Source organism: Capra hircus, chromosome 4 (assembly GCF_001704415.2).
Source record: "Capra hircus breed San Clemente chromosome 4, ASM170441v1, whole genome shotgun sequence".
NCBI classification, from domain to species: domain Eukaryota; kingdom Metazoa; phylum Chordata; class Mammalia; order Artiodactyla; family Bovidae; genus Capra; species Capra hircus.
Genome location: NC_030811.1, coordinates 76,140,261 through 76,163,285, shown reverse-complemented (window position 1 = coordinate 76,163,285; position 23,025 = coordinate 76,140,261). Strand labels below are relative to the sequence as shown.

The 23,025-nt window shown below is 38.4% G+C and overlaps 1 protein-coding gene across 1 annotated transcript in view; it reads right to left on the bottom strand.

Annotated features, from left to right (window-relative positions):
- FBXL13 (F-box and leucine rich repeat protein 13) overlaps positions 3,522–23,025 on the bottom strand; it is a 196,874-nt gene continuing 177,370 nt past the window's right edge. The window contains exons 17-19 of the mRNA XM_013963219.2: positions 18,398–18,532; positions 12,906–13,069; positions 3,522–3,801 (exon numbers count right to left, since the gene is read on the bottom strand). Coding sequence (XP_013818673.1) covers positions 3,618–3,801; positions 12,906–13,069; positions 18,398–18,532 — 483 coding nt within the window. The 3' untranslated portion in view covers positions 3,522–3,617. The remainder of the gene's footprint in view (positions 3,802–12,905; positions 13,070–18,397; positions 18,533–23,025) is intronic.

Sequence of the window (23,025 nt, the reverse complement as noted above, 5' to 3'; positions counted from 1 at the left end):
TCAATAAGCAGAGTGACGGTATACAGCCTTGATGTACTCCTTTCCTGATTTGGAACCAGTCTGTTGTTCCATGTCCAGTTCTAACTGTTGCTTCTTGACCTACATACAGATTTCTCAGGAGGAAGGTCAGGTGGTCTGGTATTCCCATCTCTTTAAGCATTTTCCAGTTTGTTGTGATCTACACAATCAAAGGCTTTGGTGTAGTCAATAAAGCAAAAGTAGATGTTCTTCTGGAACTCTCTTGCTTTCTCGATGATCCAACGGATGTTGGCAATCTGATCTCTGTTTCCTCTGCCTTTGCTAAATCCAGCTTGAACATCTGGAATTTCACAGTTCATATACTGTTGAAGTCTGGCTTGGGGAATTTTGATCATTACTTTGCTAGCTTGTGAGATGAGTGCAGTTGTGCAGTAGTTTGAACATACTTTGACATTGCCTTTCTTTGGGATTGGAATGAAAACTGACGTTTCCAGTCCTGTGGCCACTGCTGAGTTTTCCAAATTTGGTAGCATACTGAGTGCAGTTTCAGGGCATCATCTTATAGGATTTAAAATAGCTCACCTGGAATTCCATCACCTCCACTAGCTTTGTTTGTAGTGATGCTTCCTAAGGCCCCCTTGACTTCACTTTCCAGGATGTCTGGCCCTAGGTGAGTGATCACACCATAGTGGTTATTTGGGTCATGAAGATCTTTTTTGTATAGTTCTTCTTTGTATTCTTGCCACCTCTTAATATTTTCTGCTTCTGTTAGGTCCATGCCATTTCTGTCCTTTATTGAGCCCATCTTTGCATGAAATGTTCCCTTAGTATCTCTAATTTTCTTGAAGAGATCTCTAGTCTTTCCCATTCTGTTGTTTTCCTCTATTTCTTTGCATTGATCCCAAAGGAAGGCTTTCTTATCTCTCCTTGCTAGTCTTTTGGAACTCTGCATTCAAATGGATATATCTTTCCTTTTCTTCTTTGTCTTTAGCTTCTCTTCTTTTCTCAGCTATTTGTAAGGCCTCCTCAGACAACTGTTTTGCCTTTCTTTTTCTTGGGGATGGTCTTGATCACTTCCTCCTGTACAATGTCACGAAACTTCCATCCATATTTCTTCAGGCATCTATCAGATCTAATCCCTTGAATCTATTTGTCACTTCCACTGTATAATCATAAGGGATTTGATTTAGGTCATAGCTGAATGGTCTAGTGGTTTTCTACTTTCTTCAATTTAAGTCTGAATTTGGCAATAAGGAGTTCATGATCTGAGCCACAGTCAGCTTCCAGTCTTGTTTTTGCTGACTGTATAGAGCTTCTCCATCTTTGGCTGCAAAGAATATAATCAACCTGATTTCGGTATTGACCATTCTGGTGATGTCCATGTATAGAGTCGTCTCTTGTGTTGTTGGAAGAGGGTGTTTGCTATGACCAGTGCATTCTCTTGGCAAAACTCTATTAGCCTTTGCCCTCCTTCATTCCGTACTCCAAGGCCAAATTTGCCTGTTACTCCAGGTATCTCTTGACTTCCTACTTTGCATTCCAGTCCGCTATAATAAAGAGGACATCTTTTTGGGGTGTTAGTTCTATAAGGTCTTGTAGGTCTTCATAGAACCATTCAACTTCAGCTTCTTCAGCATTACTGGTAAGGGCATAGACTTGGATTACTTTGATATTGAATGGTTTGCCTTGGAAACAAACAGATAATTCTGTCGTTTTTGAGACTGCATCTAAGTACTGCATTTTGGAGTCTTTTGTTGACCATGATGGCTACTCCATTTCTTCTTCCCCACAGTAGTAGATATAATGGTCATCTGAGTTAAATTCACCCATTCCAGTCCATTTTAATTCACTGATTCCTAAAATGTCAATGTTTACACTTGCCATCTCCTGTTTGACCACTTCCAATTTGCCTTGATTCATGGACCTAACATTCCAGGTTCCTGCGCAATATTGCTCTTCAATTTCTTTCATATGATCTAGCACTCCCACTCAAAAACTATAATTTGAAAAGATACTTGCACCCCAGTGTTCATTGCAGCACTATTTACAATAGTCAGGACACATGAAAGCAACTTAAGTGTGCATTGGCAGATGAATGGATAAAGAAAATGTGAAATGTATATAGATATGTGTGTGTATATATATATATATATATACATATATATATATATATATATACACACACACACACCAGAATATTACTCAGTCAAAAAAAGAATGAAATCACTTGGAGCAACAAGGATGGACCTAGAAATTATTACACTAAGTGAAGTAAGCCAAAGACAAATATCATATTATACCACTTATATATGGAATCTAAGAAAAAGATACAAACAAACCTATTTACAAAATGAAAATAACCGCACAGACAGAAAGCAAATTTATGGTTACCAAAGGGAGAGGGTGGTGGGAGGAAGGATAAATTAGAAGTTTGGGATTAACATGTACTCACTGCTATATATAAAATAGATAACAAACAAGGATCTTCTGAAAAGCACAGGGAACTATACTCAAGGGTTTGTAATAACTTAGAAAATGACGACCCTGTATGCAAGACAGCAAAAAAGACACAGATGTGTATAGCGGACTTTTGGACTCAGAGGGAGGGGGAGAGGGTGGGATGATTTGGGAGAATGGCATTGAAACATGTATACTATCATGTAAGAATCGAATCACCAGTCTATGTCCGATGCAAGATACAGCATGCTTGGGGCTGGTGCACGGGGATGACCCAGAGGGATGTTGTGGGGAGGGAGGTGGGAGGGGGGTTCATGTTTGGGATCGCATGTACACCCGTGGTGGATTCATGTCAATGTATGTCAAAACCAATACAGTATTGTAAAGTAAAATAAAGTAAAAATAAAAATTAAAAAATAAAAAATAAAATCTTAAATAAAAATTTAAGATTATTAAAAAAATAATAATCCAAAAAGAATATATATGTATGTGCATGCATGTATATAACCAAATCACTGTACTATACACCTGAACTAACACAGCATTGTAAATCAGCTATACTTCAATAAAAAAAGATCTTTCTGAGACATTGTAGGGACAGTGCAAATTTGACTAAAAGGGACTGTTTCTTTTTAATTTGCCTCTGACTGTTAAGTCAAATGTTGAAATGAGTCCTAGGTTAATTGGCATTTAGATCTGTCTTGTTAAGTGTCTAGAAATTATTAGAAAGCTTTGTTTGTTTTTAAAATGTATATCTATATCATTTATAATAAAGCCTTACAGATCCTTAATGTCGTTGCTCTCACTCAAAACCCTTACTATTTTATATAGCCTTCTGCTTTCTTTTCTAAGGAGACGCTTGTAAATTTCTTGTCAAAAACATCACATCTGTCAGGATTGTTTCGTATACAACTGTAACCTAGATTTGATAATCTCATGAAAACAATTTGATTAAGGTAAATTGACGTAGAAAAGTTACATAGTAGCAATACTTGATTTGGCTTTTTTTAATCATGATTGTTAGAAGAACTCATAGATGTATTTACAAACGCATAGCTGGAATAAAAATCTGGAAATGATTTCCAGCTTGTTTACATTGTTCAGGTCCAGCTAGTAAAAAATACTTGCATTAAATGAAGTTGCCAGATTCTAGATTTTTGGTTCTTGCTTGAGGTTGAAGGTCATACTGCTTCCTCTTCATTACTGTATGTTGACTCTTTTGTGGTAAATTCTGAATCTTTAAGTGATGTATTTTGTTGCTCTGTAAGAGACTTGCCTTCAGAATCATAGCCAAACCAAAGTGGAGGGTTAGAAGCGCTATATTCCTGGTGCTGAACTAAAGATGACATTCTTAAAGCTGCCTCCCTGTAATAACAGTGATGAGCATTAGCTAGTTGAAAAAGTAATTGCTAGTGCAGAATTTTCAAATTAGACCACATTTGGAGTTAAAGAACTCACTGTCACAACTCGAATTCACATCTCTTTTGCCTTCCTGAGGGGGAGGGTGTGGGTAAATTGTGCTAATAATCAGGATCCCAGAGCTTCAGTAGCTCAGTAGTTCTCTGGTTCAGTCAGTTCAAAGATTAACAGATACTGAAATGGGTAAGGAAATAGCATGGCCAAGGCGTGGAAACACTGAGGGCATTCTGTAGCTAGCACTCCTAAGTGAGCTCTCTGCTTGTTATTCGAGTTTCTTTGATGGAAGTATCCTAAGTAGGCAACCCATGAAAGTTAGCTGTGCACCAGAGCAGGAGCTCCTAACCTAGAGTCCACAGATTCCTGTTGGATATGCGGAAGAACTTCAGGGAGGACTTAGGGATTCCTTGAAAATTCATGCAGTTTTGTATCTACTATGCTTTTTTTTTTTTGAGGAGAGGGTTTGTGACTTTCATTAATGTCTCAAAGGTGTCCATGACCAAAATGATTAAAAATATGTGTTTCTTAGAAGGAAGCAAAGAAATCATCAGAAAGTTATTTGGAACCCCAGTTCCAACATGGGGTGGTGGTGTTCCCCATACCACTTAACAGTTCTAAGATACCAGCTGGCCATCCTATAATTCAGCCCAATTCTAACACTATATATCCAGGTATAGCATTAGATTCTGCAAGTTAAGGGCTCAGACCCACGGAAAACCTTCCAGATGTGTTGTTACCTGGGCTTCTGATCTACCACCTAGAGCTGCTGACAGAAAACAGAGACATTTACTTACTGAATCACTGGTTCATTAAAGGATATTACTCAAGAACAACCAGGTATCAGAGCTGCATGGGGCAAGATATGGGGAAAGGATGCCAATCTTCATTGCTTTCTACAGGCATACCACTTGCCCCAAATCTATGCATTCAGCAACCTGGAAGATCTTCAACCCTTTTGGGTTTTTATGGAGGCTTCATTATGTAGGCATGATTGATTAAATCATTGGCCATTGGTGACTGAGTCAACCTCCAGGCCCTCACTTCTCCCCAGAAATCAGAGGGTGATTTTTGAAATCATCCTGAAAATGTTTCACTCCTCTATTCATGGTTGATTCCCTTGGCAACCAGCCCTCATCCTTAGGTGCTTTCCAGAAGTCACCTCCTTAACATAAACTCAGTTGTAGTAGAAAGGAACTTGTTCTGAATAACAAGACACCCATATTTCACCTTGTGGCTCTGAATCAGTTTCAGAAACTGAAGATGAGAGACCAAATACTATGATAAAAGATTCTTCCATTGCTCTTATCACTCAGGAAATTCCAAAGATTTTGGGAGCTGTGAGCCAAAAACCATGGAGGAAGACCAAATATATATATAAAAGATAAATTTTGATCCTCTGAATGACCAAATATATATATTCTATAAAGCACAATATTTCAACATCAGAAAAAATAGTATATCTAACTTGAAAATAATGTCATTTCCAGGAGAGAAGGATTTTCCTGGGAAGCTGGTTTGAATGGTGAGATCGGCACTAGAAAGGAAATAAGTAACTGGCAGCTTCTGTAGGAACAGAGATAAGTAACAACGTTTGCCCATGTGGGGGATTCTTTGCTTGTTATTACTGCATATTACACTCAGTTATTAATTGCATAAGTTTGGAAACTGAGTCATTGATACGGAGGCTGATGTCATATACTTAAGTTTGTGTTCAATGGCCATATGAGTTCTGCTATGGCTATGAAATTTACAAAAAAGCTAAGATACATCAGCTGTTTAAAATACCATTTCACTTCAGTCAAATTTTAGGTAGTTTAAAATAATTGTAAGCAAACTCAGCAGAGAGACAGCCAAAGCATCGCCAGTTCTGTTTTTACCACATTGCTTTTTGGCTACTATACTTGCACTCATAAAACTTAGAAAAGTTTAAAGAACAATTTTAAGGAAAAGCAGTTGTTATACTAATTTCTAGTTCTGAGCCACGAATCCTTGTGCGTTAAAACTTAGCAAACAGATGTCTTCTCTTTAGAGAAATATTTATTCTCACATTTGAAAATAAGTTTATAGTCTAATAACAATATGAAGTTTTGCATTCTGCTAATTTTTCAATCTTTTTTAAGAAGTGTAATTCTATGTTTTAAATTTCTTATATAATCTTTGTATGTCTTCTAAGTAGAATAGTATCATGCAAAAATAACAGATATCTTTAGCTTTCTCTGTTTTCTTCTGAAGATTTTTTCTCCCTTTTCAATTCTATGTAGTTGACAAGATTGCCATGTTTTTTAAAGTGTTTCCTGTGAGATTTTTTTTTTTTTTACCTCAAAAACCTGCCACAATATAATACCAAATGCTGGAGGACTCAGAAACATGGTTAAAAGGTTAAAGCACTATCCTGGGCAACAGAGATCTGTTGTTACTTACCCTTCAGCCTGTCTCTGCCTGTCTAAACTTTGCCTGTCTTTTAAGACTCCAACCCAACTGTTTCCTCGTCTAAACTTTCATAGGAAGTTGACCATAGAATTAGTTTCTTTCCAGTACATAGTTTCATGGTATTAACTGTTTATAATTTTAGACTTTGTTATTTTTCTTTCCTTTGAGAAGGTATTTAAGGGCATATTACATTTCTTTGTATCTCCTGAAATACAGCAGTAATAGAGAAATCAAGAGACTTTAGTAGTTTACTCAAGAGCCCTTTAGCTGTCTTATCTTCTGCTGGTTTTCGGTCTAATTTGATTTGGTTTAAGTTGCTATTCCCAACATCCTAACAGCAGAGCACTGGACACACATACTACATTTCACAGTTATTGATAATGATTTAATGTCACTGATGATAACAACACTACTGAGTTTAGGCAACAAGGTCTTGACCTACAGGAAAAGGACATGTTTGGGAGTAAGAGATTTGTAAATAGTTGAGCAAATTATGTATAACCTTTGGCCTCAGAAGAGTAAGAGTTTTTGAGAATTCTAGTTAACTGGTAAGAGGATAAGCACTCTTAATGCTAAGTTTGTTCAGTCGCTAAGTCATGTCTTACTCTTTGCAACTCTGTGGACTAGAGCCTGCCAGGCTCCTCTGTCTGTGGAATTTTCCAGGAAAGAATACTGGAGTGGCTTGCCATTCCCTTCTCCAATATTAAGTTTGGGGATACATAAATACTAGGTAATAGAGTTCCTCAAATGACTTATAAGACCCAGTAAGATAGATGGTAAGTAATGTGATATAAAAAGTTAGCAAGTAATGGGAGTTTGAAAAAATAACAAGAAAAAAGGTTGGGGATTTTGACTCAATATAGACAAGAAAAATAGGGAATAAATAGGAAAACTACTCATTAAGTGCAAATCATGTGACAGAATAAAAATGAACTGCATATTAAAAAATAAAAAGCTGCATATTGAGCCCTGGCCGTGGATGAAGTACACAGTGGTGCAAGCATTTCTTAGATCTGCAGTTCCATACTGCCTCTACTTTAGCTCTTAGTGATAAGCACTGCTCTCCTTTTACCCACAGTCAGCTTCACTGAAACTAAACATCAGAGGGTCCTGGCCATTGAAGGTGATCCAGACAAGAGAGGAACAAAGGATCAGGTCTGAGACCCCTCTTCCCCCAATCACAAATGCCAGGAGGTTAAGGCTTCCTCAAGTCTAGAATGTCTCTAGGGCTAACTTAGTCCTACATATTTTACCAGCAAGCATGGTCCTGGGGAAAACTGAAAAGTCTGAATCTGTTTAGCGCAAATTTGGCATTAGTTTTAGAGTCTGAATACTAGTGTAGAGTATTTCCTAGTCCGCTTCCTCTCCACCCTTTAGGAAATCTTGAGGCCATAAACTAGCTGCCCTCACCACCTTACTAGGACTTGCGTCATCCTTGCATTGACAGACTCCTAAGACACAGGACCTAACCAAGAGAACGGACCAGCATGGTCCATTTCAAACTCACCACCAGTGAGTTTCAGAGTTACTTTTCACAACATTCTGTGTAGCTGTGTATTTGCACATAAGAACTTTTGAAAAGTTCTTATGAACTTTTGAAAAGTATCAGAAAACTTGAAAATGTAGAGACTGAATGCTCCTGCTAGAAACATGTTTGTCTGCCTGTTTGTCTCAAATGCCCCCTCTTTCTTTTTAAAAGCTTGATGCCTTAATCTATATGGGAGCTGGGAAATATTGAAAATGTCTACTTAGGAATCATTGTGTGTTCTAAGTTCCTTCCAGTGCATATGGAATCCTTTGAGTACCTTCTAATCAGGCTTGGCCTGAGCAATACCAAGACCTGGTAAAAAATGATTTGAAAACTGAAGCAGTCTACTGCAATGGTTAGTCATTACACATTTAACCTAGTGAGAGAGGTTTCTTTGGATCAGAATAGAACAAAGATTTTCCAACATGATATGCCACAAACAGTTGTATTACATTAGAGGGTTTAGTTTGTAAATGACTTTTGTTTTTCATAAATTAAAAGGGATTAAAGGTTCAGTTCAGTTCGGTGGCAGTTGTATCTGACTTTTTGTGACCCCATGAACCACAGCACGCCATCACCAACTGATCCCTGTCATCCCTGTCCATCACCAACTCCCAGAGTTTACCCAAACTCATGTCCATTGAGTCGGTGATGCCATCTAACCATATCATCCTCTGTCGTCCCCTTTTCCTCCTGCCTTCAATCTTTCCCAACATCAGGGTCTTTTCAAATAAGTCAGCTCTTCTCATCAGGTGGCCAAAATATTGGCGTTTCAGCCTCAACATCAGTCCTTCCAATGAACACCCAGGACTGATTTCCTTTAGGATGGACTGATTGAATCTCCTTGCAGTCCAAGGGACTCTGAAAAGTCTTCTCCAACACCACAGTTCAAAAGCATCAATTCTTTGGCACTCAGCTTTCTTTATAATCCAACTCTCACGCCCATACATGACTACTGGAAAAACTATAGCCTTACCTAGATGGACCTTTGTTGACAAAGTAATGTCTCTGATTAAAGGTTATCCCTATATAAACATTGAGTGAAGTGAAAGTTGCTCAGTCGTGTCCGACTCTTTGCAACCCCGTAGACTATACAGTCCATGGAATTCTCCAGGCCAGAATACTGGAGTGGGTAGCCTTTCCCTTCTCCAGGGGATCTTCCCAACCCAGGGATCAAATCCAGGTCTCCCTCATTGCAGGCGGATTCTTTATCAGCTGAGCTATCAAGGAACTGCCCTCAAATTTCCTTCTAGTTAACTGAGTAAGCTAAAAGAAAGGAGAATTTGGAACGTACATCAAAGACTGCTTATAATCAGCCTTATATTTATGCATCGGCCAGTAAAGTAGGCAGAGTACTTATATGCCCTTACTGATCAAATCTCTTGAATGTTAGTGCTTTAGAAAAGCTTGAAAATCACTAATCTAAAGATGAAAGAGCAGCATAGCAATGATAAGACCTAGATACAAAGTATGGCTCTTTTATTTGTATGACTTTAGGCGTGTTATTTAACCTGTTTACGATAGTTTCCTTATTCATTTTTATGGTAATAGAGTATTTGCATTAGATAATAAAATAGGATTTAGCACAATACATGGCAAATAATAATGGTTAAGTAATATTATTTGTTCATGTTAGTAATAAAATTCAGTAGGTCCAGATTACAAAGGCCTTTCCACAAAGACATTCCCATGAGCTGGAGAGACCTCTGAGTTTTATTAAGATTTTCTAACAATGCAGATCTCTTAGAGTGTTTAGGTAGTAATTTATGCTGCCAGCAACTGCTAAATAAGGTCTTCAAAGAATCTGTACTGCTGTTCGAAGCTCTGACAACCATCTAGATTTTCTCTGTTCGTCTCTCTAATGTTTAAAAATTTGGATTCCAGACCCCAATAATGTCAAAAGGGTCCTTTCACTCTTTGCCAGTTATAGACTTAATGGCTCTTCTGCTTCTCTGTGGCTCTGACCCTCCTGGATTGTTGGAGACCATCGTTTGGGTCTTTCTCTGGCTTTCCCATTATGCTTTTCATTTTTTCCTTTGCCTATCTTGCTTTCCTCACAGAGGTCTATAAGTTGAAAGACTTGTTGGATACAACTGCTTCAAATGTAGACAGCTAGATTTTCTTGTCATATTTATAATCTCAGTTATTAAGAATTTCTCCTTGAATTAAAGGAGAATTATGTCTCTTATGGGCTTCCTTGGTGGCTCAGACAGTAATGAATCTGCCTGTAATTCAGGAGACCTGGGTTCGATCCCTGGATCAGGAAATCCCCTAGAGAATGGAATGGTAACCCACTCCTTGTGGGCGACAGTCCGCAAGGTTGAAAAGAGTCAGACACGCCTGAGTGACTTTCATTCATTTATTACGTCTCCACATGAGACTTCTGGAATCATTTCCTGGGATCCCTTCAGGCTCTGAGGTTGTAGAATGACAGAATATCTCATGCTGGAAGCTCTCCTGCAAAAGAGCTATAGATAATTTGCTCATTGACCAAAAGTTTACTACTTCCCTGGTTCAGAAAGGGTGGACTGAAGAGACCTCTTTGATTTGTAAAGCTGGTGAAGTATTTTCAGATTCCATTGAGTATGGAGGAATTTGTATATAGGACAATTTCTTCTGAGAGCTATAACTAGATTTTATATGATTTCATACGTTTTTATGTTCAAATGGAGTCAGATGTGTGGGAATATTTTGCTTTGTGATTCAAAGTCACGAAACCTCTTCCCAAAAAAATCTCCTCCATCCTAATTTCCAGATGTTTCATTTCACCCAGACGAAACAAAGCTCTCACTGTTGAGGGAGCAAGAGCAAACAACTACTTTTTTTTGATACCATCATGAGCTTGTGTCTTCAAGAGTTCACATACTCTACAGCATTTCCAGCTCCACCCAAGGATCCCATGGGTCTAAGTGAAGAAGAAAATGCTCTAGTCTTTAGATTTGAGCCCAAACAGCAAAATGAGGCCAGACCTTACCACTTCTCTAATCAAAATTTTGAAACCCAAGTATCTTGGGACCTCCTTGACTGACAAGTAGCATCCTCTCTGGAAGCTGGATGTCAAGACAGATGCTCCTGGAGCCTTACTAGCCTAGCCACCATGCTGTGGGAAGCCCTCTCCATTGCTAGACAAGGATAGAATCAAAAAATTCTAGACCTCTTTCTTATTGGACCTTAGCAGAAGTGGAGCTACAAGGGAAACTGAAATGGTTTGGCCGTAAGATGGGCAGACAAGCCGGCTCCCCTTTAAGCATGAGGGCCAAGTCTCTGTCTGCTCCTGGCTGATAGGGACAGCCTTAGGCCTGGTGGTAGAAAACAAAATAGGCCTTTAACTGTTCTGGATTGGGTAAAGGAATTTTCCATAGATTCAGCTAGTTGACTAGAGTTTTGCATTGGTTGGGGGGGCCAACCCCAGCTAGTAGTAAAATCTTACTTGTTTATTTTCTTTGCATATATATATTTTTTTCAATCTATGGACCTTGCACGAGGAGCGGGTAACCATGTTTAGTTTCACAGGGACCCTAGCTAAGTCTTCCATTCATTCTACTTAACATCCTACATTTCAGAAGTTTAATAATATTACCTCCCCAAAATAATGATTGGCAAAATATAATCAAAAGACTAAAAACTAAACTCCTTTGTGTAATACATTATCCATTGACTATCATCTTACCCAAAGGTGACATCTTAGCTGTTTTATGATATCACAAGGTCAACAGAAACTCCTAGGACCTTATTTCATGGTGTAATACTCTGAGTTAATAATATTCATGTCAGTCATCTCCAGACCTATCAAGAAAAGTTGAGTCTATTCTGCTTCAACAGTTTTCAAGAACCTGCCCTCTTTGTTCTGATCCATTTTCAGTTGGCTGCCTTCTCCCCTGGCAAGTCTAGGCCCAATGGGAGTGCTTATTCTATAAGTAATAGCTTTGTTTTTGCTTTTTCATTTCATTTTAGCACACATATCCTTAGATCAGAAATCATTTTCTTCCTCAGTTATCAAGTGACCAGATTTCATGGTTCAGCTCTTACAAGGGCTGTTTAATTAAGAAAGTTCCTCTGTGAAATCTACATGCTTAGAACACATTATGTACTTTGTACCTTGATAATATTAACTCTTAGTATTCATTTTTCCAACTTTCAGATAAGAACCTGACCTTCAGGGACTGGTCAAGAATTCTCATGTGAACACTCCACAGGTTACTTCATCAGGTCAGTTAAAATACTTCCATGTTTTTATTTCCAGTCAATAGAAAAAAAAAAATTAACAACAAAGCAGAAAACTGCTTTCTATCTAAAAAGTATACGGTAACACCTAATACCTTCTACCTTTATAGATTTCTTGTTTACCCAGCTGTTATTTCATTGGAAACATTTTATAAATTGAGGAAATAGGCATTTGGCCTGTAGCAGTTATCAGAATACCTTACTCTGAGCTCTGGATCTTAGTAAAATAACAAATATAAATAACAAACAAATAGCTTTGGGGGAGATGGGACTCTTAGGATAACTGTTAGTAATTTGTACCTAATTGTGAGCTAGCTCAAACGGTAAAGAATCTGCCTGCAATGCAGGAGACCCGGCTTCAATCCCTGGGTTGGGAAGATCCTCTAGAGAAGGGAATGGCAACCCACTCCAGCAGTATTTTTGCCTGGAGAATTCCCATGGATAGAGGAGCCTAGCGGGCTACAGTATGTGGGATCACAAAGAGTCAGACACAACTCAGTGACTAACACCGCTGTTACTATGTCTGATGATTTTCTTAACCCACAGGGCAGATTAACTGAATGGCATTATTTTGAGAAGGAAGTAGAGGAAGAGCTAGTGATTATTCCCTGAGGAGCAGAGTTAGGGCTTTGGGCATCTGCACAGTCAAGGAAAGGGAAGCACTAAGGGCAGAAGGACTACTGGAAAAGGAATATAAAACCACAAAGACCATTTTAGACGTCAGCTCAATATACTGCCTTCAGTTAGGTGAAAAAGAAAAACTTCCTAACTCTGAAAGCCACTATGTATTGTATTATGAATGCTGTGGTGACATAATCTGTTTTCTCAGGAAGTAGTTCACAAAACTTTTCATATTCAGGTACATACTTACTTGGAAATAAGTGTGCAGTACTGCATCTTTAGGATCCGGAGTTGTCGGCAGCCCATTGCAAGGTTCTCAAGCATTTGGTCGGTAAGCAGGATACAACCAGAAACATCCAAAACGTGCAGGTAATGGCATTTTGCCGATAGCATCTCCATTGCTGAGTCAGTAATCTGGACATAGGGCCAAAGTAACTACTGATTATTTCGATCAGCTGCATCCCAAGGAAGAATAGTATATTGGTCAGTTTGGGCTGTTATAACAAAATACTACAGACTAGTTGGTTTAACTAGCATACGTTTATTTCTCAGAGTTCTACAGACTGAGAAGTCCAAGATCAAGTTGCCCAAAGGTTCAGTGTCTGGTAAGGGTCCTCTTCCTGACTTGTAAATGGCTATCTTCTTGCTGTAAACTGTACATGATGGAATACTGGGAGTGGGTTGCCATTTCCTTTTCCAGGGGATTTTCCCAACCCGGGGTTAAACCTGGGTCTCCTGCATTGCAGACAGATTCTTTATCATCTGACCAACCAGAGAAGCCCAAAGGGAGCTCTAGTTTCTTTCTATTCTTTAAGGACACTAATTCCATCATGGGGGTGCTACCCTCGTGACTTCAATCTAAACCTAGTAGCTCAGCTCCCATAAGTTCCAAAAACATCACCTCAGTCACTGAACACTTGGGATTCTGATCTACAGGAAATGTTGGGCTCCTTTTCAGTTCCTCTGGTATCAAAAAACCCTAGTACTCTGAGTTCTACCTCTCTGGGATTTTTCCATCATCTCATTGTCTTTCCTTTTCCCTACAATTCATTAGGGGCAGGCTGACTCCTGCTCCCAATGATATCAGATCTTCAGAGACCCATAGAGTGTGTCAGGAATGTCTGAAAGAATTTATGTGAGAATCAGTTGCAATGTTAAACCTTGGTCCTGAGCATGTTCTGGAAACAGGGCATACTTAGACAATGACATCTTTCTTTCCAAACATAAAAAGTATACGTTTCAAATTAAAGGGGGTTTCTGCATAATTCTCTCAATTTTATGTAAAAAACAAGAGCTTAGCCTCATGGCATGTTTTTTAGAATGTTCAAACATTTAAAGTAAATTAAATCCAGTTGGAAAAAAATTCCTTTGGGGAGAGTAATCTAGTTGATTCTGCAGCAAGTCTCAGTTCAGCTATAAATTCAAACACTAGACCTTGAGTAAGTGAAGTAATCTAAGAAGTGGAGTTGAATTACTTCTACAGAACATCTGTGCAAACCCTCAAGATGTTGGAACCCTTAGCAGAAATTCTCAGTGTGAGATTCATGTAGTCTCTGTGGCTTCTGCTCTTCTTTCTTCTGCTGCCTACAAACATCTCTCTCACCTACTAGTCCCTTTCCAGAACCAATTATTCCATATACAAACCATCAGAGATGTCTAGATCCCTTCTTATAGCAAGTTGATTCTGTTTGTAGGTTAATATATATTATATATATAAGTTAATATATATTATGGAGAAGGCAATGGCACCCCACTCCAGTACTCCTGCCTGGAGAATCCCATGGACAGAGGAGCCTGGTGGGCTGCAGACCATGGGGTTGCAAAGAGTCGGACACGACTGAGCGACTTCACTTTCACTTTTCACTTTCAAGCATTGGAGAAGGAAATGGCAACCCACTCCAGTGTTCTTGCCTGGAGAATCCCAGGGAGGCTTCCTGTGTGCTGTTTTGGATCTGTCAGGAATTCTCTGCTCCTTATTAATTCCTGAATACTCAGGAATTAAGAGGAGAGGCAAGCCTCTCCCGGGAGCTGAGGAATCCAGGCATTTCCTTCATTAGTTTTTCTATACAGTGATAACTATCCTCTTCCTCCTTGTGAACCTTACGGTAAAAGTGATTGTTTACAAATCTCTCTCTTTAATATGCATTGCCTATGTTTTGTAAGTCTGGAATTTTAACCTTTATCTTTGCTAAGAATAACAACTTTGTAAGACAGTATTTATACACACACCGCGTTAATGAAAACACCTTTGCTCCATCAGAGCTCTGGTCCCCGTGTCTTTCTCTCTCTCTCTCTCTCTTTTTCTTGCTCTCTCTCTCTCCCTTTCTTTTTCAGGCTGATCCCCTGGAGCACAGAGGTTCTCTGAGTTCACTTTCCTGCCCGGGCTTCCAAGACCCTCTCGAGAAGGTGCTCTGCGCCTTCACCCCATTGAGAGGGTGCCTGAGGCCTTCGTGAACAGAGCAAGCCCCATGCAGGGACTTTATTGGCTTTCTGTGTAAACCAAGGAATATCAGCCTCTTTCTCTCTCATTTACTTTCTTATCGGTCGACTCTGGACCACCAGGTTCCAATCCATTAAAGGACCTCAGCAGTGGGGAGTGTTCATATTATGGTCATTGCATCTTCTGAATCAGAATATTCATTTCACCTGCATAGATGGTAAAGCTCAATGCTTTTCCTTTACATTGAGATTCTAAAATAATCTACTCTCCTTCCTTTTTCTCAGTCTAGATCTTCAGTGTAGAGTGATGCATTTTATAAAATGTTATTTGTGTAATCCTCCTTAGTTTCTAGGCTGTAAGACAATGTCCTCTGCACCTTTTATAGAAGGAACTCTGTCAGGTTTTCCTTACAAAAACAAAACAAATAAACACAAATCCTCTGCCTCAGTTCTTGTTCTCTTTAGAGTCTTTCCTTTTCTCATTCTCCTATTTCCCTCCCTTATTAGTGGAGCCTCTTAAAAACCCAGTCAACATCTGTGCTTTCTTTAGAGCCAGGGCAGTTCCCAGTGAGCCATGTGTTACCCATGTGTCTATGTGTCTGTGTGCAGTGAGAGCAAGGACCCCACGAGCTGTGACTGCCCAAGCTGCAAAGGGTCCATGGTCACTGCTATCCTGAATTCCTTGCCCCAGCTTACTTCTGGAACCAGATGATGCTGACCAGAAAGACAGCTAGTTTCCCTAGTTCTAAAGGCTGTTGAACAAAGAAGAATTTTATTGTAAATTTTCTAGATCAATTTTGTCATGATTGACCATAGCTTTCCCACCACTGCCTCCTCCTTATTGTGGGATGGTTAATGATAGAGAAATCAGGAGGTTCTAGCATCACTCTCTTAACCTACTAACTACCCAGAATGAACAACTGAGAAGCTGAATTTTTACACCAGTTAGAATTCAAGGAGTCTTGAAAGTTCTTTAATGTGTGCAACAGAAGAAGACAAAATTGTTAGTAACTTCGCAATTTCTGAGGATTTTTTAAGAGATATTTTAGTTTTCTTCCCTTTGGGTATTTTACTTCCTCTAAGGTTTTTCTGTTATTTTGTTTTGGTCTTTATCTTCTCCTTTAGAGGCTTTTCTCCTAAGTGTGGCCTCATGTCCTTGACTCTCTGCTCATGATTAATAGTGAAGAGCTAAAAACTGATTGGACTTCCCTAGAGGCTCAGCAGTAAAGAATCCCCCTGCAATGCAGAAGATGCAGGTTTGATCGCTGGGTCAGGAAGATCCCCTGGAAAGGAAATGGCAACCCACTCTGGTGGTTTTGCCTGGGAAATCCCATAGACAGAGGAGCCTGGTGGGCTACAAATAATGGTGTCGTAAAAGAGTTGGACATGACTTAGCGAATAAACAAAAACAACAACAAAAGCTGAATAGAAGATCTGAGTGTATAACGTGGGCCTTCTCTTCTTTCAGCTTCAATGGGCTAAATGACTTATTTGTTGGAAAGTCCACAAATGTCAGTATTTTTCAGTGTTTCATCTTGGACTAGTCAGAGTCCCCAGTAAAAAGGATTCCAGCCTCCTGCCTGGAGGGAAAGATCTGGCAGCCAAATTCTGGATGCTGTGTTGGCAAAGTGCTGAGTATCTCTGCATTAAGCATTTAGTCACTTAATTCCCATTTTCACTTGTGTATCCAAGCTCTCAGTTTTACATGATGTCTCCCAGCGTGGCCACCTTCTGTTTTATTATCTGTAGAGTGGATAGTAGAGAGATTTTACTCCCCTCCTCCATCAGAGGACATTCAACAATATCTGGAGACATTTATTATTGTTATGACTGGAGGTATGGTGTGGGGACTAGGTGCTACTGACATGTACTGGATAGAGGGCAAGGATGCAGTTAAACATCCCACAGTGCACGAAACAATCCCCCACTGTAAAGAATGATCTTGTCCAAATGTCATAATGCCATGGTGAGGAATCTGGCTCTAGGAAATATATCTCAAATCTGGTGAGGATGAGGAGGGGCAGTTGCCTGAAAGCATAGAATAGGGAAGGAGATCTATTGATGTATCTACTTCTCAAGAACTTTTAACCCAGTCTTCCTTATCTTAGCAATCCTCTTGACCCAGTTACAGAAGTATACAGTATTGCCAAGTTGAAGGTTATGGTGTAAATCCATTCTTTCCCCAGCTTTCTCTACTATTGGTTTAGGATTCAAAGTTGTCTCTGGTATGCTAAATTAATTCATCTATTTTCGGGTTTCCAAAATTTTGTTGCTTTTGTCTCCTACTGTTTTCCCTATCATTTGTGGGCCCTCATCCTTCTTCTGCAGTTTTGGTAGCATTTCAAGAGGGAACAAAATTATCAGGGTGTATTTAATCTGCCATATTAATCCAGAACCAGAGACCTCTATTTCTTGACCTGGTGATATTATCTGTAGTATATTAAGAGAAAAGAAAGTAGGTTACAGTGTATTTTAGAAAGTATGATTCTAGTCTTTAAAAAGCAAGACAAACCTTCTTTAACTATAATCTCTGTACATAGAAAAGAATTCTAGAAGAGTAAGTATAAAATGCCAGTGGTTATGTCCTGGATGGTGGTATGACTTTGAATTTTTACTTTCATACTTTTAATATATGCAGTCCAAAGATTTTGCAATGAGTAAATATTCCTTTCAAAGACAGATGTCAAGAAAAATTGTCAAACACTTGAAAATAAGACGAAAGATGGTTGCCTACCCTTACATGTTTACTGGAACATTATTTTAGCAGGTCCAACAGAAATTTTACAAGGAATTATGCCGTTTTTTGGACATACTATTTATAATCAATTAGGGCTCAAATTCTACCTGTTGTATTTTTGTCTAAGAGAGATGCAGATTATTTCTGGTAGAAACTATAGCTCCAAGGTTATTGATCTGTTACCTTGTAGGACTTTAACCAATTTTGGATTTAACCTAACAATCATGTTCCAACATTCTTTCTTCAGTTCCTCTAAATACTCAGTTTGATCAAATGCTGTATGAACTGACTTTATCATTTTGCTGGTCCTCTCATTAGTGAATTAAATAAATATTTGACACATTTTTATATTTGTAAGAGAATTGTCTTTACTTTTTCCAGGTACTACTTTTACACAAATGAAGTCATAAAGCTATTTACAGTTTGGGGAAGGAGAACTCTTGATGAGTACCTCAGATATGGCAAAGAAAAGTTCTGTCATGAGTCCCACACCTAACAGCTACCCTGCCCATGTTCTTTGGCAGAACTTCAATCTGACATGTCTGAGCTCTAACTCCTGCACATACCTTTGGACAGCCAGCAACACTGAGAGATGTGAGATTAATACAATAAATGGCCAATGCTTTAATAATTATATCTGATAGTTGGGGGCAATAAGAGACATCCAGATGTTCCAAGGTCAGTGAGCCTTTGCAGAATACCTGTAAGAAATTCCAAGTTAGTGGTTTCCTTTTTTTTTTCTTCTTCTTAGTCTTTATTCAAATTTTATGCCATCTTATCCCGCGGCAGTTTATTTAGTATGCATTTCAGCTCTTGAGATGTAGATGTGTTACATTTTGTTGCAAACAAAGAAGCCATTACATCCAAAATCTCCTTATAACAAAAGATACTCAGACACCACTTAACAGTTCAGTAATACTCAAATTCCTGCTAATAGAATTTGGTTTTCTATCACTAATGGAATTTTACCCATATGGTTAGTAATTATTAGAGTTATATTCAGCTCAGTGAGTAGAAGAAAAGAAATCTGGAGATAAGAATTAGATGGCAAACACTCTGGAAAGTGAAAGTGAAGTCACTCAGTCATGTCCAACTCTTAGCAACCCCATGGACTGCAGCCCACCAGGCTCCTCTGTCCATGGGATTTTCCAGGCAAGAGTACTGGAGTGGGTTGCTATTGTCTTCTCTGAAACACTCTGGGGTTGACACTAAAATATAATGGAAAAAGCACAGTTTTTGGACTCAGACAGACGTAAGTTTTAATTTCATTCTACTACTTTATTAGCTTTGAAACCTTAGCAAGTCAGTCAGTTTTTCTGAGCCTCAGTTTCTTCAAGTTAGGGAAAATAATATCTACCCTTCAGCATTGTTCTGGAATGCCAAAATGTTCATCTAAAATTTCTAGGGCTAGAAAAGGTCTGGAAATCATTGAAAGTTCTTCCCTTTATCTTGGTTGTTCTTAATTTTCATTCCTACTTTCAGTAAAAAGAAAAAAAGCCTATATTAAAATTTATATACGTGTCATTTTAGAGGCAGTTTAACATATTGATTAGTTCTTAGGAAAGATTGAGGGGAGGAGGAGACAGAGGATGAGATGGTTGAATGGCATCACTGACTCAATGGACATGAGTTTAAGCAAATTCTGGGAGACAGTGAAGGACAGGGAAGCCTGGCATGCCGCAGTCCATGGCGTTGCAAAGATTCAGACACAACTTAGCCACTGAACAACAAGCACTCAATAAATGTTAATTATTACTGGAATTTGCATATGATACCAGTAATAATAAAGATGCACATTTGTGTTGTACTTTGGAGAAACCCAAAAGATATTGCTTATTTTACCCTAAATCATCATCTTTTTCTGACCACAGTAACCATCAGTGATTCCTCTTTCGTCTGACCTCATACAAAACTTGTCTTTTTCAACTGATTCAAGCACTTACAGTACTTGACTCACTCCTGTTTTGTAGCTCAGTTTATGTGGAGATTTGTTTTCTCTAGCAACTAAGTGATGTCAGATATTGGAAGGGGCATCTGGTAATGAGATATTGAGGTCCCTGTTATTGGAGCTTGTCAAGCACAGAGGGCACAACTAGGGAAATCTAGCTTTAAAGGATTGGAATTAGTCTTAAAACTCAGCTCACATTCAACAAGTTTTTCAGTTAGAGTGCAATAAGTCTCTCAGAGGTACTGCCTGGAACTCTGCTTGCTCCTTATACCCCTTTCATAAGCATCATATTTAGACTACAGTAAGTTCTCAATAAATAGTAGCTGCTTGCTCAATCTGTTTGTGAGTATCTTCAAGGATATAAAGACTTGTGTTTTAATAACACAGGAATTCTTATGTTGCAAGGGGTAGGATAACATTGTTTTCTATTTAGAGAATGGATAGACTTCAAGGAACCAGAGAAAATGTAAAGCAAGAAGGAATAGTTGAACTATAAGAAAAACTTATTAAAAGATGAAACAAGCTTCAAAGGGAAATTCAAGTCTCTTCATGTCTGCAGACTCTTTTCAGAATCATCTGTCAGTGTCTTGGACTGCTTGAATCAGTTCTGCTTTAAGCCTTTTTAAAAGCTTTGATATTCTTTGAAGTTAAACTTTCTCAGAATTTTTAAATTAAAGAAGAACTTATAAAAATGATTAACAAGGCCTATGATGCATTCATGGTAGCATTCTCATTCAGGGAAAATCTGAGGCACAAAGATGAGTCCAGGGCTTTATGTTTGGCATAAATCAGTGTAGATCTAAGAAATAAATCAGAACTTTCCCTCTCTTACAATCCATATTTTCCTTTAGAGGCTGTAAGTCGTATTAAGTACTTAAGCCTGCAGGCATGTTTTTCAGCATAATCACTCGTGAAATTCCATACCCCCCTTACCCATAAGATTATTTATGCTCTTCTGGCTACAATACTTCAGAATCACACATATATCAATGCTGTTGATTTTCTTTTCTTGGAAAATGCTAGACTGAGCTTATTCAAAGTAAAAAAATTTTATAATGAAAATGGAGAGAAAGTGTAAAAATTATCAAGTTTGACTTTCATCCCATGTATCAACCAATTTTGCCATGGGTTAGCAGTCTTGAGAAGGAAATGGGCTACCCATTTCAGTATTCTTGCCTGGAGAATTCCATGGAGAGAGGAGCCTGGTGGGCTATAGTTCAAGGGGTCGCAAAGAGTCAGACACAACTGAGTGACTAACACTTTCACTTTCTCAGCAGTCTTTAATACAACTTCCGAATCTCTTAGTGAGTTAAATAATTTCTCTGTATTTCATGAATTGAATAACTGTGTGGGGGCTTAATGACAGCATTCCTAAATTGGATATGTGGAAGAGACTGAATCTCACTAACATTTACCGATTGTGGCAATAATGTGCTTCTGTCAAAATCCTAATTTAAACCACCTCAATAGGTGTCAGCTCCCGGTCTTAAAAAAGCTCACCTCATGGTGCATACTCATAAAACCATCTCTTCACTATTTGCCTTATTAAGTTCTGATTAATCCTGCTACAGAGTTCTATGTGGGAGTAAGATAGAGTTTTCTACTGATAATTACAGAGAATTCTTTTGCTATCATGAACAATTTTCTATAATGAAGGCTATTTTGGGCTAGTTGAAATACAACTTCCTCAATTCTAAGTTATAAACAGAATTCAAAACTATAGTCTCTTACAATGCTTTGTCCCCATTAGGCATCAGCACAGGTAGGAGTGGTGGTTGCCTGGGCACACTGAGCTGTGAAATCGGGGCCCTGGCACCAAAACCGAACTATCAGAGCCCGAGTGTCCACCACCACCCCTACCACCCCACTGATAAGATGCCTCCCCTGCATTCGCGTTCTCCCTGCCAGGGAAACTAGGCTTAGCTTGGGCTCAGCGTTACAGGATTATACCACTTTTAGAGGAGCCTACTGGTTTTAAATATGGAGAGGACTATGAAAGGGAGAAAGGGCAAGACCAAGATGCCAAACAAATATTTCCAAAGATACTTTCACCGTGAAATTTCTTATCAGTTATATAGTGATTTGAGGGAATAAGCCATAGCTTCAAACCAGCTCAAATGTACTTTATTCCATGAAGTTATTCCCAATTCCTCACTCTGGAAGTAATGACTCTCCAAAATTTCTGTAGCTTTAATTTTTTGTCCTTCTCACTTTCCACTTATATTATAGCTATTTATACAACTGTCTTATCTTCTGCATTGATTGTAACTTCTTGAGGGCAGAGACCATGTCTAAATTATCTTGTGGCCCCAACATCTGGTATACAGATGAAGTTCAAGATGAGAGTTTCCGAAGAGAATGGAAAATGTCTCTCATCAAAGGAGTGAAGAGAATGAGCTCCCATAGATTCCACTAAGCCCAGTCCTACCTGGCACTCTGTTCAGTAACTGCTAGTGAACAAGAGTAGTTAAGAGGACAGAATTTGGGGTCCACTAGCCTAATTTCAAATCCTGCCACTTGGAACCTCTGTCTCTCTAGATAAATTATCCAACTTCTCAAAGTCTGAATGATCTCACTTGCAGCATGGGAATAAAATGGTATAGTATTATGGCACCTACTTCACAGAGTTGTTAGGGGGATTAAGTGAATTAAGATGAATAAAGGAATTGAGCAATGCCTGGAACATAGCAGTTGGTAAATAATAGCTAGTAATATTATTTGTACCTACTGATTCTCTATGATTATGATTTCAAAATTTTTAAAATCACCATACCATAATAATATTTTGAGCATATACTTACAAAAAATGTAAGTTAAATGTACTTGTAAGTTATATAGATATTCAAATATATATTATAAAGTATATAAAAATAGAAATAAAATATATGAGATAAAACTAAATCTTAATAGAAGTTCTAATATTTTCTTGTCACACTGAAATAGATTATCTTGTTCACTTGCCAGAGTAAATGCTTTCTCTAGAGAAACCTACTCAATGGTATGCATTTGGTTGTCAGTAAGCCTTAATGACATACTGGTTGTACAGACTCTAGGTATCTGGTAAAAACAAGGGAATTACTTTTAAAGTATCAAATGTGACAAGTACATAAAAAGATGTCAAATGTAAGAAAATTATAAACAGGTTGAGTGAGTGGAAGAAAATGCATATTGGAAGGAAAATCAAGAAAGATCAAAACAAAGTATCTCTGAATTATAATTTGAAATTAGGACTGTTGAAAGAAAATC